This window comes from Ranitomeya imitator, chromosome 1, assembly GCF_032444005.1.
Source record: "Ranitomeya imitator isolate aRanImi1 chromosome 1, aRanImi1.pri, whole genome shotgun sequence".
Taxonomy (NCBI): domain Eukaryota; kingdom Metazoa; phylum Chordata; class Amphibia; order Anura; family Dendrobatidae; genus Ranitomeya; species Ranitomeya imitator.
Window position 1 is genome coordinate 286789346 of NC_091282.1, and position 16871 is coordinate 286806216.

At 42.9% G+C, this 16871-nt stretch overlaps 1 protein-coding gene across 1 annotated transcript in view; it reads right to left on the minus strand.

The window, feature by feature from the left end:
* The window catches only part of LOC138669364 (uncharacterized), a 180961-nt gene that overhangs the window by 81982 nt on the left and 82108 nt on the right, over positions 1-16871 (minus strand). The window contains exon 2 of the mRNA XM_069756096.1: positions 12793-13724. Within this exon, the coding sequence (XP_069612197.1) occupies positions 12793-13724 (932 nt within the window). The remainder of the gene's footprint in view (positions 1-12792; positions 13725-16871) is intronic.

The following is a 16871-nucleotide window of genomic DNA, read 5'->3' on the forward strand; positions in this document are numbered from 1 at the left end:
CCTCCCTGATCTTCTTCAACACTAAAGGAATTAGCGCTATTGGGGGAAAGACATAGGCTAGACGAAAATTCCAGGGAATTGAAAAGGCATCTAGGGTCACCGGGTTCCCGCACGGGTCGATTTAACAAAGGGCCGGAGTCTTTCGGTTTTGGTTGTTTGCCAATAAATCTATTTCTTGTAGACCCCATAACTGTACTATGTGGTTGAAGACTGCCTGGTTCAATTCCTACTCTCCGTTTCAATTGCGTTCGGCTTAGATAATCTGCAGTTCGATTTTCCGACCCTTTGATATGAAGGGCTGATAATGACGACAGATTGGTCTCTGCTAATAATAGAATGGATTTTTTCACTTCTATCAGTGTACGTGATCTCGTGCCCCCCTGGTGATTCAAGTAGGCTACCACCACCTTGTTGTCCGACAACACCCTCACGTGATGGGAATGGAGGTAGTTTAAGAAGTGAATGATTGCGTATTTTACTGCTAAGAGTTCTTACATGTTTGAGGAACCCAGTTTTTCTTCCTCCGACCATGGCCCTTGAGCATTCTGATTGTGTAAAGGAGCCCCCCTGTTGTGAATTCTGTGGCTGAATTCACTCCTGTGGTCACAAGTGGTACTGCAGCTTCTGAGCTTCCTCCCTCAGGTGTTCTGGTGAGCTCGTTGGCTGCTTTGTTATTTAACTCCACCTGATTCTGTCTTCCTTGCTCCTTGTCAATGTTCCAGTGTTGGATCTGAGCTTCTGGATCTTTCCTGTGGCCTGCTGCTCTGCTTAGATAAGTGCTTCTTTGCTTTTGTTGCTATTTTTTCTGTCCAGCTTGTCTATTCGTTTTGCTGGAAGCTCTGAGACGCAAAGGGTGTACCGCCGTGCCGTTAGTTCGGCACGGTGGGTCTTTTTGCCCCCTTTGCGTGGTTTTTTGCTTTAGGGTTTTTTGTAGACTGCAAAGTTCTCTTTGCTATCCTTGCTCTATCTAAAATATCGGGCCTTACTTTGCTGAATCTATTTCATCCCTACGTTTGTCTTTTCATCTTGCTAACAGTCATTATATGTGGGGGGCTGCCTTTTCCTTTGGGGTATTTCTCTGAGGCAAGTCAGGCTTGTTTTTCTGTCTTCAGGCTAGTCAGCTCCTCAGGCTGTGCCGAGTTGCATAGGTAGTGTCAGGCGCAATCCACAGCTGCCTTTAGTTGTGTTTAGGATAGGTTCAGGTATTGCGGTCTACAGAGATTCCACGTCTCAGAGCTCGTTCTATTGTTTTTGGGTTATTGTCAGATCACTGTATGTGCTCTGATTGCTGGCACACTGTGTCACTGGATTGCCTACATAACACCCCCCAACCCCAAGGACTCGCATCGGTAGTTAGGGTTATTGATATTGGCCATACCCATGGAACACCCCAGGTTAGATTGTGTGGATCTATCCACCAAGCTAGGGAATGTATTGCTTGCAAAGAGATTTTTAAATACTTTTCTAAATCCCCTTTTAACATAGAATCTGCTTCTAAGATCTCCCACTGGAGGTCTCTGGTGTGACTCTGAGCTCATTGGACCGCTGGAAGACAGGCTGTCATCGATCCCAATATGGACATCGCTTTGCGTAGAGTTACTACTGGAGACTCTCTGAGTTGTTCTAACAGTTGGACCATGTTTGAAACTTTTTCCCCTGGGAAGCGACATTCTTGCCGGTTGGAGTCTATTATTATCCCCAAGTATTGCTGTACTTGGGTTGGAATGATTCTGGACTTCGCTAGGTTCAACATCCAACCTAGATTTGTCAGAGATGTCATTACTTTGTTCAATTGTTGAGTGCAGTGGAGAGAAGTTTTGCCAACTACCAGGAGGTCGTTCAAATATGAAACTATTAATATGTTTTGCTCTCTGATGTGAGCCATGGCCTCTGCCATCAACTTTGTAAATACCCTCGGGGCTATGGCTAGGCCAAAGGGAAGAGCCCTGAATTGGTAGTGCTTTAACTCTCCCTGCATTAATACCGCCACTCTGAGAAATTTCTGGTAATCTGAGTGGATGGGCACATGGTAGTATGCATCCTTTAAATCGATGACAGTCATAAAACAAGACGGATAAAGCGTTCTCACACATGTCTTTATTGTTTCCATTTTGAAACTCTCCGTCACTAGGTACTGGTTCAGTGTTTTTAAATTTATTATCGGCCTGTAAGTTCCATCCGGTTTCGTCAGAATAAACTGAGAAGAGTAAAATCCCATGCTTTTCTCCTGGTTTGGGACTTCCTGTTGGACATTCTTTGCTAATATCGTTTGTATCTCCTTTTGAAGGCCCAGTTGTTCGGCCTCCGCTTTCCTTTGTGGTGTTATGACAAAGTGACAAGACGGCATTGTATGGAATATTAGTTTCAGCCCCGTTTTTATTATATTTAGTGTCCATACGCTCCCCGATATTTCTTCCCAGGCTGGAAGAAAGTGTGCCAGTCTTCCTCCCACCTGGGGACCACCTTCATTGGGGTTGTTTTTTGGTGTCAGGCTTGTTAAACAAGTAGCCTTTTCCCTTATATTTTTTATTGTCCCATCCTTCTTTCTGATTTTTAGGGGGCCTTCTACGCATGAATTTTCTGTTCCGAAAGGACCGTTTATATAATTGGTTAGGGAACACCAGAAAGGCTTTTTTCTTGTCCCCCGCTTTCTCCAGGATGTCATCTAAGGTAGGGCCAAATAAGAACTCCCCTTCACAGGGTATGGAACATAATTTGGCTTTCGCTTGTAGGTTCCCCGGCCAACATTTGAGCCATGCAGCCCTCCTTGCTGCATTTGAAAAGGAAGCAGCTCTCGCCGCCAGTCTCACAGAGTGTATTGAGGTGTCTGCTAGAAACGCAGCTGCTCCTTTCATTATTGAAAATTGAATCTAAGACTGATTCTCTCAGAGATCTATCTTTTAGTTGTGATTGTAAATGATCTAACCACACCATTAACGCTCTGGCGGTACATGTGGCAGCTATAGCTGGTTTTATTCCCTCCCAGCAGCTTCCCAAGAACCTTTTAAAAATACCTCAGCCTTCTTATCCATAGGGTCCTTTAGGATCCCCATATCTTCAAATTTTTTTAGATGCTTTTGCAATGGCGACATCCAGTTTTGGTGCCTTAGTCCAGGAAGAACAAGCTGGGTCGTCAATAGGATATTTCCTTTTTGGGGTTAAGAGGACTTTTTTTGTCTGGTCTTATCCACTTTTTTTTTATCAGAACATGTATTTTATAATTTACTGGAAACGCTCTTCGTTTCCTTTGTTCTAGACCTCTAAAAGTCTTGCGCGTTTTTTTTGGATTTGGTCTCTACTTATCCTGTGGTTGTTCTAACAGCTTTTACTAAAGCGTCTGTCTCAATGTGAAAGCAATTGCGGCCCCTCTCCGAGGAAGAAGAAGATGATAGAGAGGAGAGCAAACTGTCCGAATTATAACTATTCCTATCTTCTTCGCTGGAACTTAACTCCGGGGATCTATGTTTGGACTTATGTTTCCTTTTTAGGCTTTTGGCACTTTTTAACGCATCCTCTAACTGGGATTTAATTAACTGCTTTAAGTCAGATGCAAATCTTGGGGACTCTTCAGAATTGGTATTTTCTATGCACAGAGTTTTTTTACCCATGTAGCAGGCAGTTCTACAGAGCAGATCGGACATACTTTGTGCCTGGTTTTCATTGTACACTTCTTCCCCAGTTCTGGCGTAGGAGTAGCTTCCTCGACTTGAACCGTTATTGGTCTTCCGGATCCACCTGAGCCTCTGCTACGTTAAGATCCTGAGCTGCGACGCTGGGAAGGAGTATCATGCTGTCGTCGCTGCTGGTGATGGTGCTGCTGCTGATGACGTTGTTGTGGTTGGCGCTTTTTCGGAGGGGACTGCAGAATTTCTTTTGCCGATTGCTCCTTCTCACTCATGGTGAGATTATTTTCTGAGCACCGGCCACGTGTTTTCTGCCTCTTTTATCCGTAAGCGGGGCGGAGGACCGCTGCATCCATTACCCAGAGATGCCATGTGCCACCCTGGAAGTGACCCCTGCACTGAGTAATCCCAGAAAGCTTTGCAGCCAGTATGCGTGCGCTCATTTCTCCGGCGCTCCGCTTCCTGGAGGGAGCATCAGAAGCGCCGCCATTCCACTGCCTGCCAGATCACCACGCCGAAGGAGGCTCCCGAGATGCCGCCCATCTTAACGGCACACAGCCCATCGGAGGGAGCTCCGCAACGCCCCGAAGGTGAACCAGCGGTAAGACACCAGGTGACCGCTGTCACCTATTACCAGTTTTCTATCTTTTTATAGGGAGAAGCAGACTGGGCCCTTTCTTCACTGCTTCTCCCCCGCTCATGCACAAGGCCCGTCGACCCTGGGATCGTGGCCTTTGGGGAGGGATATCCACCATGTCCGAAGCAGGGCCCCCCGCTGCCAGTAATCGAACCGATGGACCCCCGCCATCCCACGTCGATCATACTGCAGGTTCCCTGTCAGGGACAGGAAACCGAACTGATGTGGGAGAGAGTTACCGCCTTTTTCTCCTGTAGGTTTCCGGTCCCTGAGGGCGGATCCCTCTCTCTCCGTGGTGCCGTCATGGGGGTAAGAGAAAATGAAAAATTTTTAATTTACCAAATGGCTGCAATGAAACAAAGTGAAAAATTTTAAAGGGGTCTGAATGCTTTCCGTACCCACTGTAATTGCTGAAGTGGCAGTAAATATCCACACCTATTTGTGGGGTACTAATACAGAGCACCAGGTTATTTTCCAATTGTATTACCTGATGAATCTATTGCCATTTACTAGTATGATTTTTGTATGAGCTTCAATCCATATTATAAATGTGTATGCACGTCAATGTTGTGGGCGACAGTCTTTATTTAAGTAAGCTTAAAAATTTCACCATACGAACAAATGTTTTGCTTCTGCATCTGATGATTGACAGCCTGTTTAGGTAGACTAATAATCAGCTTCAGTGTAAATGCAATAATTGGCTTCAATGTGTAAATGCAATAATCGGCTTCAGTGTAAATGCACCTTAAAGAGTAAACGTTTGAGAGATTATTTCATGTATTTTAGGGTACCGTCACACTATACCATTTCGATCGCTACGACGGTACGATTCGTGACGTTCCAGCGATATCGTTACGATATCGCTGTGTCTGACACGCAGCAGCGATCAGGGATCCTGCTGAGAATCGTACGTCGTAGCAGATCGTTTAGAACTTTCTTTCATCACTGGATCTCCCGCTGTCATCGCTAGATCGGTGTGTGTGACACCGATCTAGCGATCTAGCGATGCGATCCAGCGATGCGTTCGCTTGTAACCAGGGTAAACATCGGGTAACTAAGCGCAGGACCGCGCTTAGTAACCCGATGTTTACCCTGGTTACAAGCGTAAAACTAAAAAAAACAAAAAACAGTACATACTTACATTCTGGTGTCCGTCAGGTCCCTTGCCGTCTGCTTCCCGCACTCACTGACTGCCGGCCGTAAAGTGAAAGTGAAAGCACAGCCGCTGTGCTCTGCTTTCACTTTACGGCCGGCAGTCACAGTGCGGGAAGCAGACGGCAAGGGACCTGACGGACACCAGAATGTAAGTATGTGCTGTTTGTTTTTTTTTAGTTTTACGCTTGTAACCAGGGTAAACATCGGGTTACTAAGCGCGGTCCTGCGCTTAGTTACCCGATGTTTACCCTGGTTACCCAGGGACCTCGGCATCGTTGGTCGCTGGAGAGCTGTCTGTGTGACAGCTCCCTAGCGACCACACTACGATTTACCTACGATCACGGCCAGGTCATATCGCTGGTCGTGATCGTAGGTAAATCGTATAGTGTGACGGGTAATTCATTCTGAGCAGATCCGTGGGGGAACATCATTCCGAGTCCCCCACCAATTGCTCAAAAGACCTTCGTAAGGTGCAGCTGATGAGACCGGAGAGCACACAGAGCAGAACTGATGCAGTATAAAGTCATAGTTCTGTCTCCTGAGCCATGCACTTCTAAGAGGTCTTTTGAGCAATCGATGGGGTCTTAGCACACATTGCTGCACCAACTGGCTCAGAATTAATGGACATAAAACATAGAAAATATTTCACAAAAGCTAAAGGGGTGGTCCAAAGGCAGAGTAATTTTCATTCTAATATCCCCATCTATTTGGGCCATAATATAAACTATATTTTAATATACTTGCATTAAAAATTCACTATCCTTCCGTAACTACACTAATTCATTTTCTATTTTTTTTCCCTACTTCCTTTTTAATGATGCTTCATTTTATAATCCCAGCGCATGCAGAGATACTCAAACGAAGCGTTATAAGGGGGCAGAAGCTGCAGTCACCGTCGCAGCCCCTACCCCACCATGAAACAAAGTGTTATCAGTGACGTTCATTTCAGGGGCTAAGCTAGTTCTTGCGCGTTGAGCACAATGACAGTGCACTTCTGCTGCCAGCTCAGATCAAAGATAATGAGCCGGCAACAGAGCAGTGCCACAATACCTGGCTTGCAGAGATCAGTGACTTCACTTGCAGGGGCAGTGTTGGTGTCTGCACGCTGGGTATGCCGACACCGCACTTTTGCCAGCTAATTATCACTGATCTGAGCCAGCAACAGAGGCACAATGTCATTGTGCACAACACACAGCGTGCAGGGACTAGCTCAGCCCCCGAAATCAGCGTCACTTATGAGATTTCATTTCAGGCAGGGGGACAGGCTGTGACAGTGACCACAACCTCTACCCCCTGATGACGCTTTGAGTATACGCGCACGCACTGGGATTTTCAAATGAAGCATCAGCAAAAAAGAAGAATAAAAATGAAAGAAAAGCAGTTAGAATGGATAGGGATTTTTTAATACAAGTATATTTGAAAATAGTTAAAATTATGGCGCTAAATATATAAGGATTTAGAATGAAAATTACTTTGCCTTCAGACGACCCCTGTAGGTTACTCTTTATATGTTTACTAGTGCTTCAGCCTGCAACTAATCAGTGCTGTGGTTCCTGTATGATCCATAGTTTGATGATGGTTTGCAAAGACAACTTCAATCATCTCCTTGCCATTGTTAAGGACATATTGTGCAATAACAAACTGTATTGTGGTACCGTGTTAGCCAGAAAAAAAATCGATGTGAATACTTTTCTTCCCAATGATGACAGAAGTTATTCACATCGATTAAGGACATATTGGAAGTTTCAGTTTCATGCGATACAAGTGTATAACTGGGGGCTAACCTGACATTGCAAAGGATCACTGTACTAATCTTGGTGCGGTATTTATCTACTGATGGTAGTTATGATGCTGTTTTTCTGTATTGATTGTTTTGTTGATGTAGTCATGTACTGACTGTGATTCTGGTGATGTATCCATGTGCGGACGATGGTTCTGGAGATATATTGATGTGCTGATAATGCTTCTGGTAATGTAGTTGTGTATTGATGGTGGTTCTGGTGAATTATCAATGTAGATGTTATACTAGCGGGGCTTACTATACAGCTGTCTAAATTAGACCATATCTGTCAGCTGAACAAGAGTTTATCTAATGCCCCATACATTATAGACAACTGTCTGATCATTTTGCCGGCAGCTATCTCATCCCAACTCTCTCAAAAATGTGTGCTCCCTTTGCCAAGCGCTTCTGTATTCTCTATAAGAGATCCACACTACCAGACACCTATGGGAGCTTATAATTCAGAGAACATAAGCATCTCTTAGCCTAAATCAGACATGGATCCTTATCTTCCCAGACATCATCAGTCAGGAGCAACCATACACAGACTGTCAGCGGAACCTGTCCATATTGGAGGATTTGGGATTTGTGCACACAAATGTTATTTAGACTTCTGCAAATTTAATACGTATTTAGGCAGAAGACTTGATGACAAGCCAGCGTCTTTTGGGCTAAAACTACTTTTTTTTGCTTCTTTTCAGTCATCTTTTCTGACATCTTTTGGGGACCGCTTTTTAATTTAATTGTATTAAATAAACTAGTGAGCGGCTCCAAGTTCAAGTTTAAGCCGCCTGAGGAATAGTTGGGTCACTTTGTTCAACCACTTAACATGTTTGGAAGCCTGAAGCGGTTAAAAGAAGCTCAAATGACTGAACATATGCTTAAGTAATTTTTTCACTGCAGCGCATAAATTCAGTCTTTTAGAGTTTAGTGCTTTTTTTAGGTGGGTAACGGAGTGGATCCGCCAGCAGATGTTGTGGGCACATGCTCTTAGTATGACTTACCAGGAGTGGACGTGAAAACTTAAAGTGCCTAGGGCAGCATGAATACCAAATATGGCCCTGGACATGGGTGTCAGGGTATTACATAAAAACATCAGTACGGACAGAGCATCACATGAAGCGCCTACTGTGGGCACATTATACATACTTGCTTTGTAATCACTCTTTGAAATTACCTTACTGCAGGTTGAGCCAAGTGTCCCCAGAGCAGCTGGGTGGGTGAGGATTTATCTCTTAAGAGGGAAAGGATGGGGGGGGGGGGGGGAAAGAGTTATTTTTGACACTAGTGTTTCATTGAAACAAGCTTCAAAAGGCAAGCTGGTGGACATCTGTTTAAGGAGATCGACCATATTCCCCATTCCTTAAAATGAGGTGAATTAAAAACAAACTACTAAATATTTCAAGTTTTTCCCTGTTTATTAACCACTTGTTCAAATCAAAAACCCACACAAGTTGCATTTTTTTTTTTTTAAAGAAAATCTGTTAGGTCTAAGGGTATGTTCACACGTTCCTGATTTCCATCCTTTTTTTCAGGACTAAAAACCGCAGCTCTTTGCAGAAAACGCAGGTCCTTTTTTTGGTGCTTTTTTGGTGCTTTTTTGGTGCATTTTTTCATGCGTTTTTTTATGCAGTTTTCTATGCAGAGTGTGTTTTCTAGGAAGTTTTTTAGGGTTAAAATGGCTGAAAATACCCTAACCCTAACCCTACCCCTATTCTAACCTCAGTGGAAGAAAAAAAAATAAAAAAATCTCAATTTTTTTATTGTCCCTACCTATGGGGGTGACAAAGGTCATTTACTATTTTTTTATTTTGATCACTGAGATAGGTTATATCTCAGTGATCAAAATGCACTTTGGAACGAATCTGCCGGCCGGCCGATTCGGCGGGCGCACTGCGCTTGCACCCGCCATTTTGCAAGATGGCGGCGCCCAGGGAGAAGACGGCCGGACGGACACCGGGAGTCCCGGTAAGTATAAGGGGGGGAGATTAGGGCACGGGGGGGGCATCGGAGCATGGGGGGGGGCATCGGAGCACGGGGGGGGGGCATCGGAGCACGGGGGGGCATCGGGGCAGCCACACTCCGCCCACGCACTTCCGCCCGCTTCCCCGCACTTCCTGCTGCAGCGGTTCGGCACCACAAACCGCAATAAAACCCGCAGATATATTTTTGATCTGCGGGTTTTACTGCGGGTTTGACCTCACAATGGAGGTCTATGGGTGCAGAACCGCTGCGGCTCCGAAAAAAGTAGTGACATGGTACTTCTTTTTTCCCGCAGCTATTCAGCGCGGCTTTTTTTTCTGAATTTCAGGATCGTGTGCACAGTGGTTCCTGTTTTCCATAGGGTACATTGTACTGTACCCTGCATGGAAAACAGCTGCCGAACCGCAGTGGCAAAAACGCTGCGGTTCCGCAGAAAAAAACGCACTGTGTGAACATGGCCTAAAGGTACAATCGGCCACTGATAACAGGCTGATCAACCGATGAAAGAGCAAAACACTTAAAAGCCATAGTTCTCGGCATAATCTCATCTTGTGTAAACAGGGCATGTGCTGCCGAGAAAAATGACGGTGTTCACATTATGGGCTGGGACTGGGGTTCAGCAAAGTATGAGTTCATACACCCCTGCAATTAATAGGTTTATAGCAGGTTTAGCAGACTTTGTGCTGTACATTTCACTTCACATAGCTTTAACCACGTGATTTTCTGAATGGTCAATAGGATACAAGAGCAATGCAAACTAATGGATAAAACACATTCTATTATGTAATAATAGAAATTCATGCGTGGAATAATGTTGGTCCTGCACACTGTTGGCAGCTACTGCCTGGAAAGAATAAAAGGCGGCATTATTTCACACTGACCAAACAGGGAGAGAATTCCTGGTTAACAAACAAATGACCCTTTCAAACCTAGCACACAACAAACAGGGTACAGTCCAGGATATCCTAGTGGCAGATATAGGAGCCAGAAATGACAGCCACTGGCAACATGCACTGTGCCCATTTCATGGCCCACATACACCCTGTGGCCTGCGAAGAAAGGAAGACAGCCAAGTACAATACACACTGTAGATTGAAAGGCATATAGCCTAATGAAAATTATTTTATCAATGTCATAAAACCATAAGGTGCTACATAATCTCAGTCTTTGAATTTGGCTAATTATTAAAATTGCAATAAGGCAAATATTATCAATAACAAAAATGAAATACATGAGTGAAAAGGGTGAATAATACACACCATCTAGTTCAGGAGTACTATAAGGCCTCCTTCACATGTCCGTATTTCCAGTATGTGTATCATCCATTTGTTTTTTCCAAGGATCCTACAAGATTTCATTATATAAAAAAAAAAAAAAAATCCAACAGTATGACCTAGATCAATTACACTAGCACGAAAGATGTGATCGTTTAAAAATTACATTATTTTATTAAACATTCTTAAAACACAAACTCAATTAGAAAGATTGTCAAGATGCCTCTTGTGTGAAGGAAGAATTGCCAGAGGAAAAAGCATATGTATTGTTTTGACATGAATGTCCATGTGGACTATGCTGGACAATATCAAACTTCCGAAAGGGGCTAAGATATTAAGAAACATGCGTTGGATGGAGGGAAGCGATGCCAGACCCCGCAAAAACACGCTGGACCTTACATTTGGATTACCACCTCAATAGGTAAACATATAATAATTTGTTTTCATACAATACTGTACTGTATATATACTTGGGCACTTGTACCCTTTCTTTTTCATGCCAATGTCTTAAAAGGAGACTGTTGAGAACAATAAATCAAGTCTGGGATTTTTTACTATATGGTGTATAAGCCTATTGATATCCAAATTTGATATTGTCCAGCATAGTCCACATGGACATTCAATTCAACACAATACATATGCGGTTTTCTCTGGCAGTTCTTCCTTCACATAAGAGGTATCTTGTTAATTTTTCTAATTGCCTTTATGTGTTTTAAGAATGTTTTAATAATATAATCTTTAAAAGAGCACATTTTTTGTAAGTGGTTATTTTTGGATGCCCCTGCTAGTGTAATTGATCTAGGTCATACTGTTGGATTTTTTTGATGCTTTCATGTAACGGACAATTTCTTGGACTTTGATAATCTAAGGTTCTATTATTACCAATGGGGCTGCTTACGTGTTTTTTTTTTGTTTTGTTTTTTAATGGGCAGCATGGATGATACAATACAACACAAGACTATGGTTCTGTAAAAACAAGTAAAACACATGGATGGCATCATTGTGCTGCCCATGTGCGGTCTCATTTAACATTGCAACATATAGGAGAAGCTTTGTAATGTCTTTATTTATAAACACTGATGACACCCTGATGGTTAAAAAGGGACACACCAATAACGGATGACAATGGTACACGTTTTATACGGACGTGTGAAGAGGTCTAACACAGTTATCTTTAAGCCTTACAAAATATTCAAACTATTATTGGCAACAAATGTCTTGATTTTTTAAAATGCATTCTTGTGAGCTCATCATCTATTCTCCAAATGTTCTCGAGTATGACATTAGACCTCATCATTTTCCACCGTCATGGAGTGCTTACTGTTGGCCTATAACGTGTAGCCAACTTGGACAAGGTTCATTGACCAGTGATTGGGTCACGTAGTTGGAATAAATGGGGGAATGTTAATAGGACTGACTATTGACACACAAAAGGGTATAATTTCATCCAGCTTTCTGATTTAACAGACAGGCAGCTGCTCAATTCCTTCAATTACCCAATTAGATGAATGGCCAATTTGTAAATGGACACTGTTGTGTGGGACAATCTAAAAAATAGAGCATCAGTGTGCCAACTTGAGCACCCGGTGCCAGTGAACAATACTTTTTCGAGTGCTGCATGTACATTTTTGAGGGAGATTATTTGTGTACATGTTTCATCTCATCATCTTTTATTTTTTTTTGCACAATATCTGAACAAAACAAATACTGTGACGAATGAGGAGCACAGTAAAGCCTAAACTTGCATGTGTGACATTATGGTTCTGTACAAATTAGATCGTGTAGAGAGCAGAAATACAATTAAATGGGGGTTTCTACTACTGGATAAACTCTTATTAATGGCCACAAGATTCTGCACATTTAAAAAAATAAAAAATAGTAATTAGACCATCCTTACTTTCTGACTGGAGCAGCGCCACAAATTTCAGTCCTGTGTCTGAGCAGAAAAAACACTGTTCGTCCCCTCAGACAAACATGTGAAAGCAGCTGTTGATTGGCTGCAGCAGTCATGTGTTATTGTTTATATCTATAGACTGGTAGGGACCAAGTCTAGGGATGGAGTATAGATTTTATAACTTTATGCAGATCATTGCGGCCATTATTAAGGGCTTATGAAGAGAACTCTTAAGTTAATGAATCCTTAATTAATACAGACTAACATTTATGCTATACAGTAGTACATTGTTAAATCATAAATATTAGTTGTTACATGGTAGTCAGTTAATGGTTAGCGCAAAGGCAATACATGACTTACTAGTATTAATATCTACTCATGGGTTTCATATAAAAAAAATATATATACAATTTTAAGTTGTAAGAACAGTATTGGAAGACTCTTACCTATATGTCAAGCAAAGTACCAGCAGAAGGATCAAAGCAAATGTGATGGAAACCGCAATCACAGCCAACAGCACTACACCTTCCCTGCCCCGTCTTTCCTGAACACCCATAGTGGTCATCAAAGACTGGTTATGGTAAGATAAGAGGATTGCAAAGCCACGGCCACGGTTAGTGGTTGTAATAAGCTCCAAAATCACCTCGATCATCTCATCAGGAGACCCAAAGGCGAGACTTTTATTTATGGGAGAAATGGATCCACAAAAGCGAGAAGAGTAAGTGACCAGGTCAGTGATATAGAGGACATCAAGCGGACACATTTCCAGTACTGGAGGTGGTGTAGTGAAGGGGTCCATTCCAATGCTTATTGATGGCACACCTTCACTCACCTGTTCAAAGGGAATTGTTTCCATTCTATTAGTGACTGCTTCTAGAAGATGCTTAGATTTGTTGATTTCTTCAGTCCTGCTTTCATAATTTCTTGTGTCTGCAGAAATTGTGCTCGACATTTTACTCATAAGGTTTGGATCTTGTAAGTCTGTCAATGGTTTATATCCTCCATCACTCTTGGACCAGGTTTCTGTGGACACCTGGATGCTGGACTGACTTTTATAGCCGACCTTTTGTTCCGTTAGCCCAATTTCCATGTTATTTGATAAATCATTTTCTGTAGAAGAGTTTTTTCTCTTTCTCTTGTGCTCAGCGCTAGAGATGAATTTGGGAAATTCAGAAATCGAATAGCTAGTTGCAGATTCCTCATTGACAGAACTATCAAATACATCAAAATCCAGAATTTCCAGCCCAACAGCAGAACCTGCAGGAACAAAGATCTGCCACAGACAGTGAGAGCTAGGGAGGTAGTTGTTGGGAAATCCTGGAGATAAAATAAGATCTCTGTCTGCCGGGTTTAGTACAGCTCCACAATCAAAATACACCTATAAGAAAAATAATGTAAAAATCACAAGTAAAAATCTTGAAAAGGCACATAATATGTTTTGTACAATTGATAATGTCTTTAAACCAAGCAAATAATTAATTAAAGATGGACTGTGAAGTAAACAGGTCCTATTTCACCTTGTCACGTTTCTAGGAATGCTAATTCCCAACTCACATTAGGTCGCCAAACACCTGACAAATGTCCAGCCCTTTTTAAATGCTGATATAGTGTTTGCCATTACTACCTCTTGTTGTAGGACATCTCTCAATGACTAACTGTATCGAACCATTTCCAATGTAACTTCTGGAATCTACTTTCCGCTACATGTAACAAAAGTCAATTGGTCCTTCATAAGGTCATTGGAAGGAATAAATCAGGAGCCTTTACTTTGTACTGACCACATACAGTGGGGCAAAAAAGTATTTAGTCAGTCAGCAATAGTGCAAGTTCCACCACTTAAAAAGATGAGAGGCGTCTGTAATTTACATCATAGGTAGACCTCAACTATGGGAGACAAACTGAGAAAAAAAAATCCTGAAAATCACATTGTCTGTTTTTTTAACATTTTATTTGCATATTATGGTGGAAAATAAGTATTTGGTCAGAAACAAAATTTCATCTCAATACTTTGTAATATATCCTTTTTTGGCAATGACAGAGGTCAAACATTTTCTGTAAGTCTTCACAAGGTTGCCACACACTGTTGTTGGTATGTTGGCCCATTCCTCCATGCAGATCTCCTCTAGAGCAGTGATGTTTTTGGCTTTTCGCTTGGCAACACGGACTTTCAACTCCCTCCAAAGGTTTTCTATAGGGTTGAGATCTGGAGACTGGCTAGGCCACTCCAGGACCTTGAAATGCTTCTTACGAAGCCACTCCTTCATTGCCCTGGCGATGTGCTTTGGATCATTGTCATGTTGAAAGACCCAGCCACGTTTCATCTTCAATGCCCTTGCTGATGGAAGGAGGTTTGCACTCAAAATCTCACGATGCATGGCCCCATTCATTCTTTCATGTACCCGAATCAGTCGTCCTGGCCCCTTTGCAGAGAAACAGCCCCAAAGCATGATGTTTCCACCACCATGCTTTACAGTAGGTATGGTGTTTGATGGATGCAACTCAGTATTCTTTTTCCTCCAAACACGACAAGTTGTGTTTCTACCAAACAGTTCCAGTTTGATTTCATCAGACCATAGGAAATTCTCCCAAAACTCCTCTGGATCATCCAAATGCTCTCTAGCAAACTTCAGATGGGCCCGGACATGTACTGGCTTAAGCAGTGGGACACGTCTGGCACTGCAGGATCTGAGTCCATGGTGGCGTAGTGTGTTACTTATGGTAGGCCTTGTTACATTGGTCCCAGCTCTCTGCAGTTCATTCACTAGGTCCCCCCGCGTGGTTCTGGGATTTTTGCTCACCGTTCTTGTGATCATTCTGACCCCACGGGGTGGGATTTTGCGTGGAGCCCCAGATCGAGGGAGATTATCAGTGGTCTTGTATGTCTTCCATTTTCTAATTATTGCTCCCACTGTTGATTTCTTCACTCCAAGCTGGTTGGCTGTTGCAGATTCAGTCTTCCCAGCCTGGTGCAGGGCTACAATTTTGTTTCTGGTGTCCTTTGACAGCTCTTTGGTCTTCACCATAGTGGAGTTTGGAGTCAGACTGTTTGAGGGTGTGCACAGGTGTCTTTTTATACTGATAACAAGTTTAAACAGGTGCCATTACTACAGGTAATGAGTGGAGGAAAGAGGAGACTCTTAAAGAAGAAGTTACAGGTCTGTGAGAGCCAGAAATCTTGATTGTTTGTTTCTGACCAAATACTTATTTTCCACCATAATATGCAAAAAAAATGATAAAAAAACAGACAGTGATTTTCTGGATTTTTTTTTCTCAGTTTGTCTCCCATAGTTGAGGTCTACCTATGATGTAAATTACAGACGCCTCTCATCTTTTTAAGTGGTGGAACTTGCACTATTGCTGACTGACTAAATACTTTTTTGCCCCACTGTATGTATTTATACAAATAAATGAGATCACCTCTAAGACATTTTTTTCTCTATCGCTTCATTGGGGGACACAGGAAACCATGGGTGTATGCTGCTGCCACTAGGAGGCTAACGCTATGCAAATAAAAAAGTTAGCTCCTCCTCTGCAGTGTACACCCCACCGACAGGAAGTAGGATATTCAGTTTAGCTTAGTGTTATGAACAGGTAATTCAGAACCACAATGGACCTTGAAGTTCAGAGCACACAAAGTGACCTGACCATTACCAAAAACAATGGACGAGCTCTGAGACGTGGGAACTCTGCTGACCGCAATCCCTAATCCTATCACACCATACTAGAGGTAGCTGTGGATTGCGCCTAATGCTCCCTATGCAACTCGGTACAGCCTGAGAAACTAACTAGCCCTGAAGATAGAAAAATAAGCCTACCTTGCCTCAGAGAAATTCCCCAAAGGAAAAGGCAGCCCCCCACATATAATGACTGAGTAAAGATGAAAATACAAACAGATATGAAATAGATTTAGCAAAGTGAGGCCCGACTAACTGAATAGACCGAGGATAGGAAAGATAGCTTTGCGGTCAACACAAAAACCTACAAACAACCACGCAGAGGGGCAAAAAGACCCTCCGCACCGACTAACGGTACGGAGGTGCTCCCTCTGCGTCTCAGAGCTTCCAGCAAGCAAGAAAAACCAATATAGCAAGCTGGACAGAAAAAATAGCAAACAAAAATAACACAAGCAAAACTTAGCTTATGCAGGATAGACAGGCCACAGGAACGATCCAGGAGGAAGCAAGACAAATACTAGAACATTGACTGGAGGCCAGGATCAAAGCACCAGGTGGAGTTAAATAGAGCAGCACCTAACGACTTAACCTCATCACCTGAGGAAGGAAACTCAGAAGCCGCAGTACCACTCTCATCCACCAAAGGAAGCTCATAGACAGAACCAGCCGAAGTACCACTCTCGACCACAGGAGGGAGCTTGGCCACAGAATTCACAACAGCTTAGTGCCAGTAGGAGGTGGACACGGGTCTTTCATTAGACCCTTATCTACCTCAGTGTGCATCGTTTCTTTTCAGGTTTCCAGAGGGATACAGTGTGAATGGTCACAACTGTACTCCCATCCAGAGACTG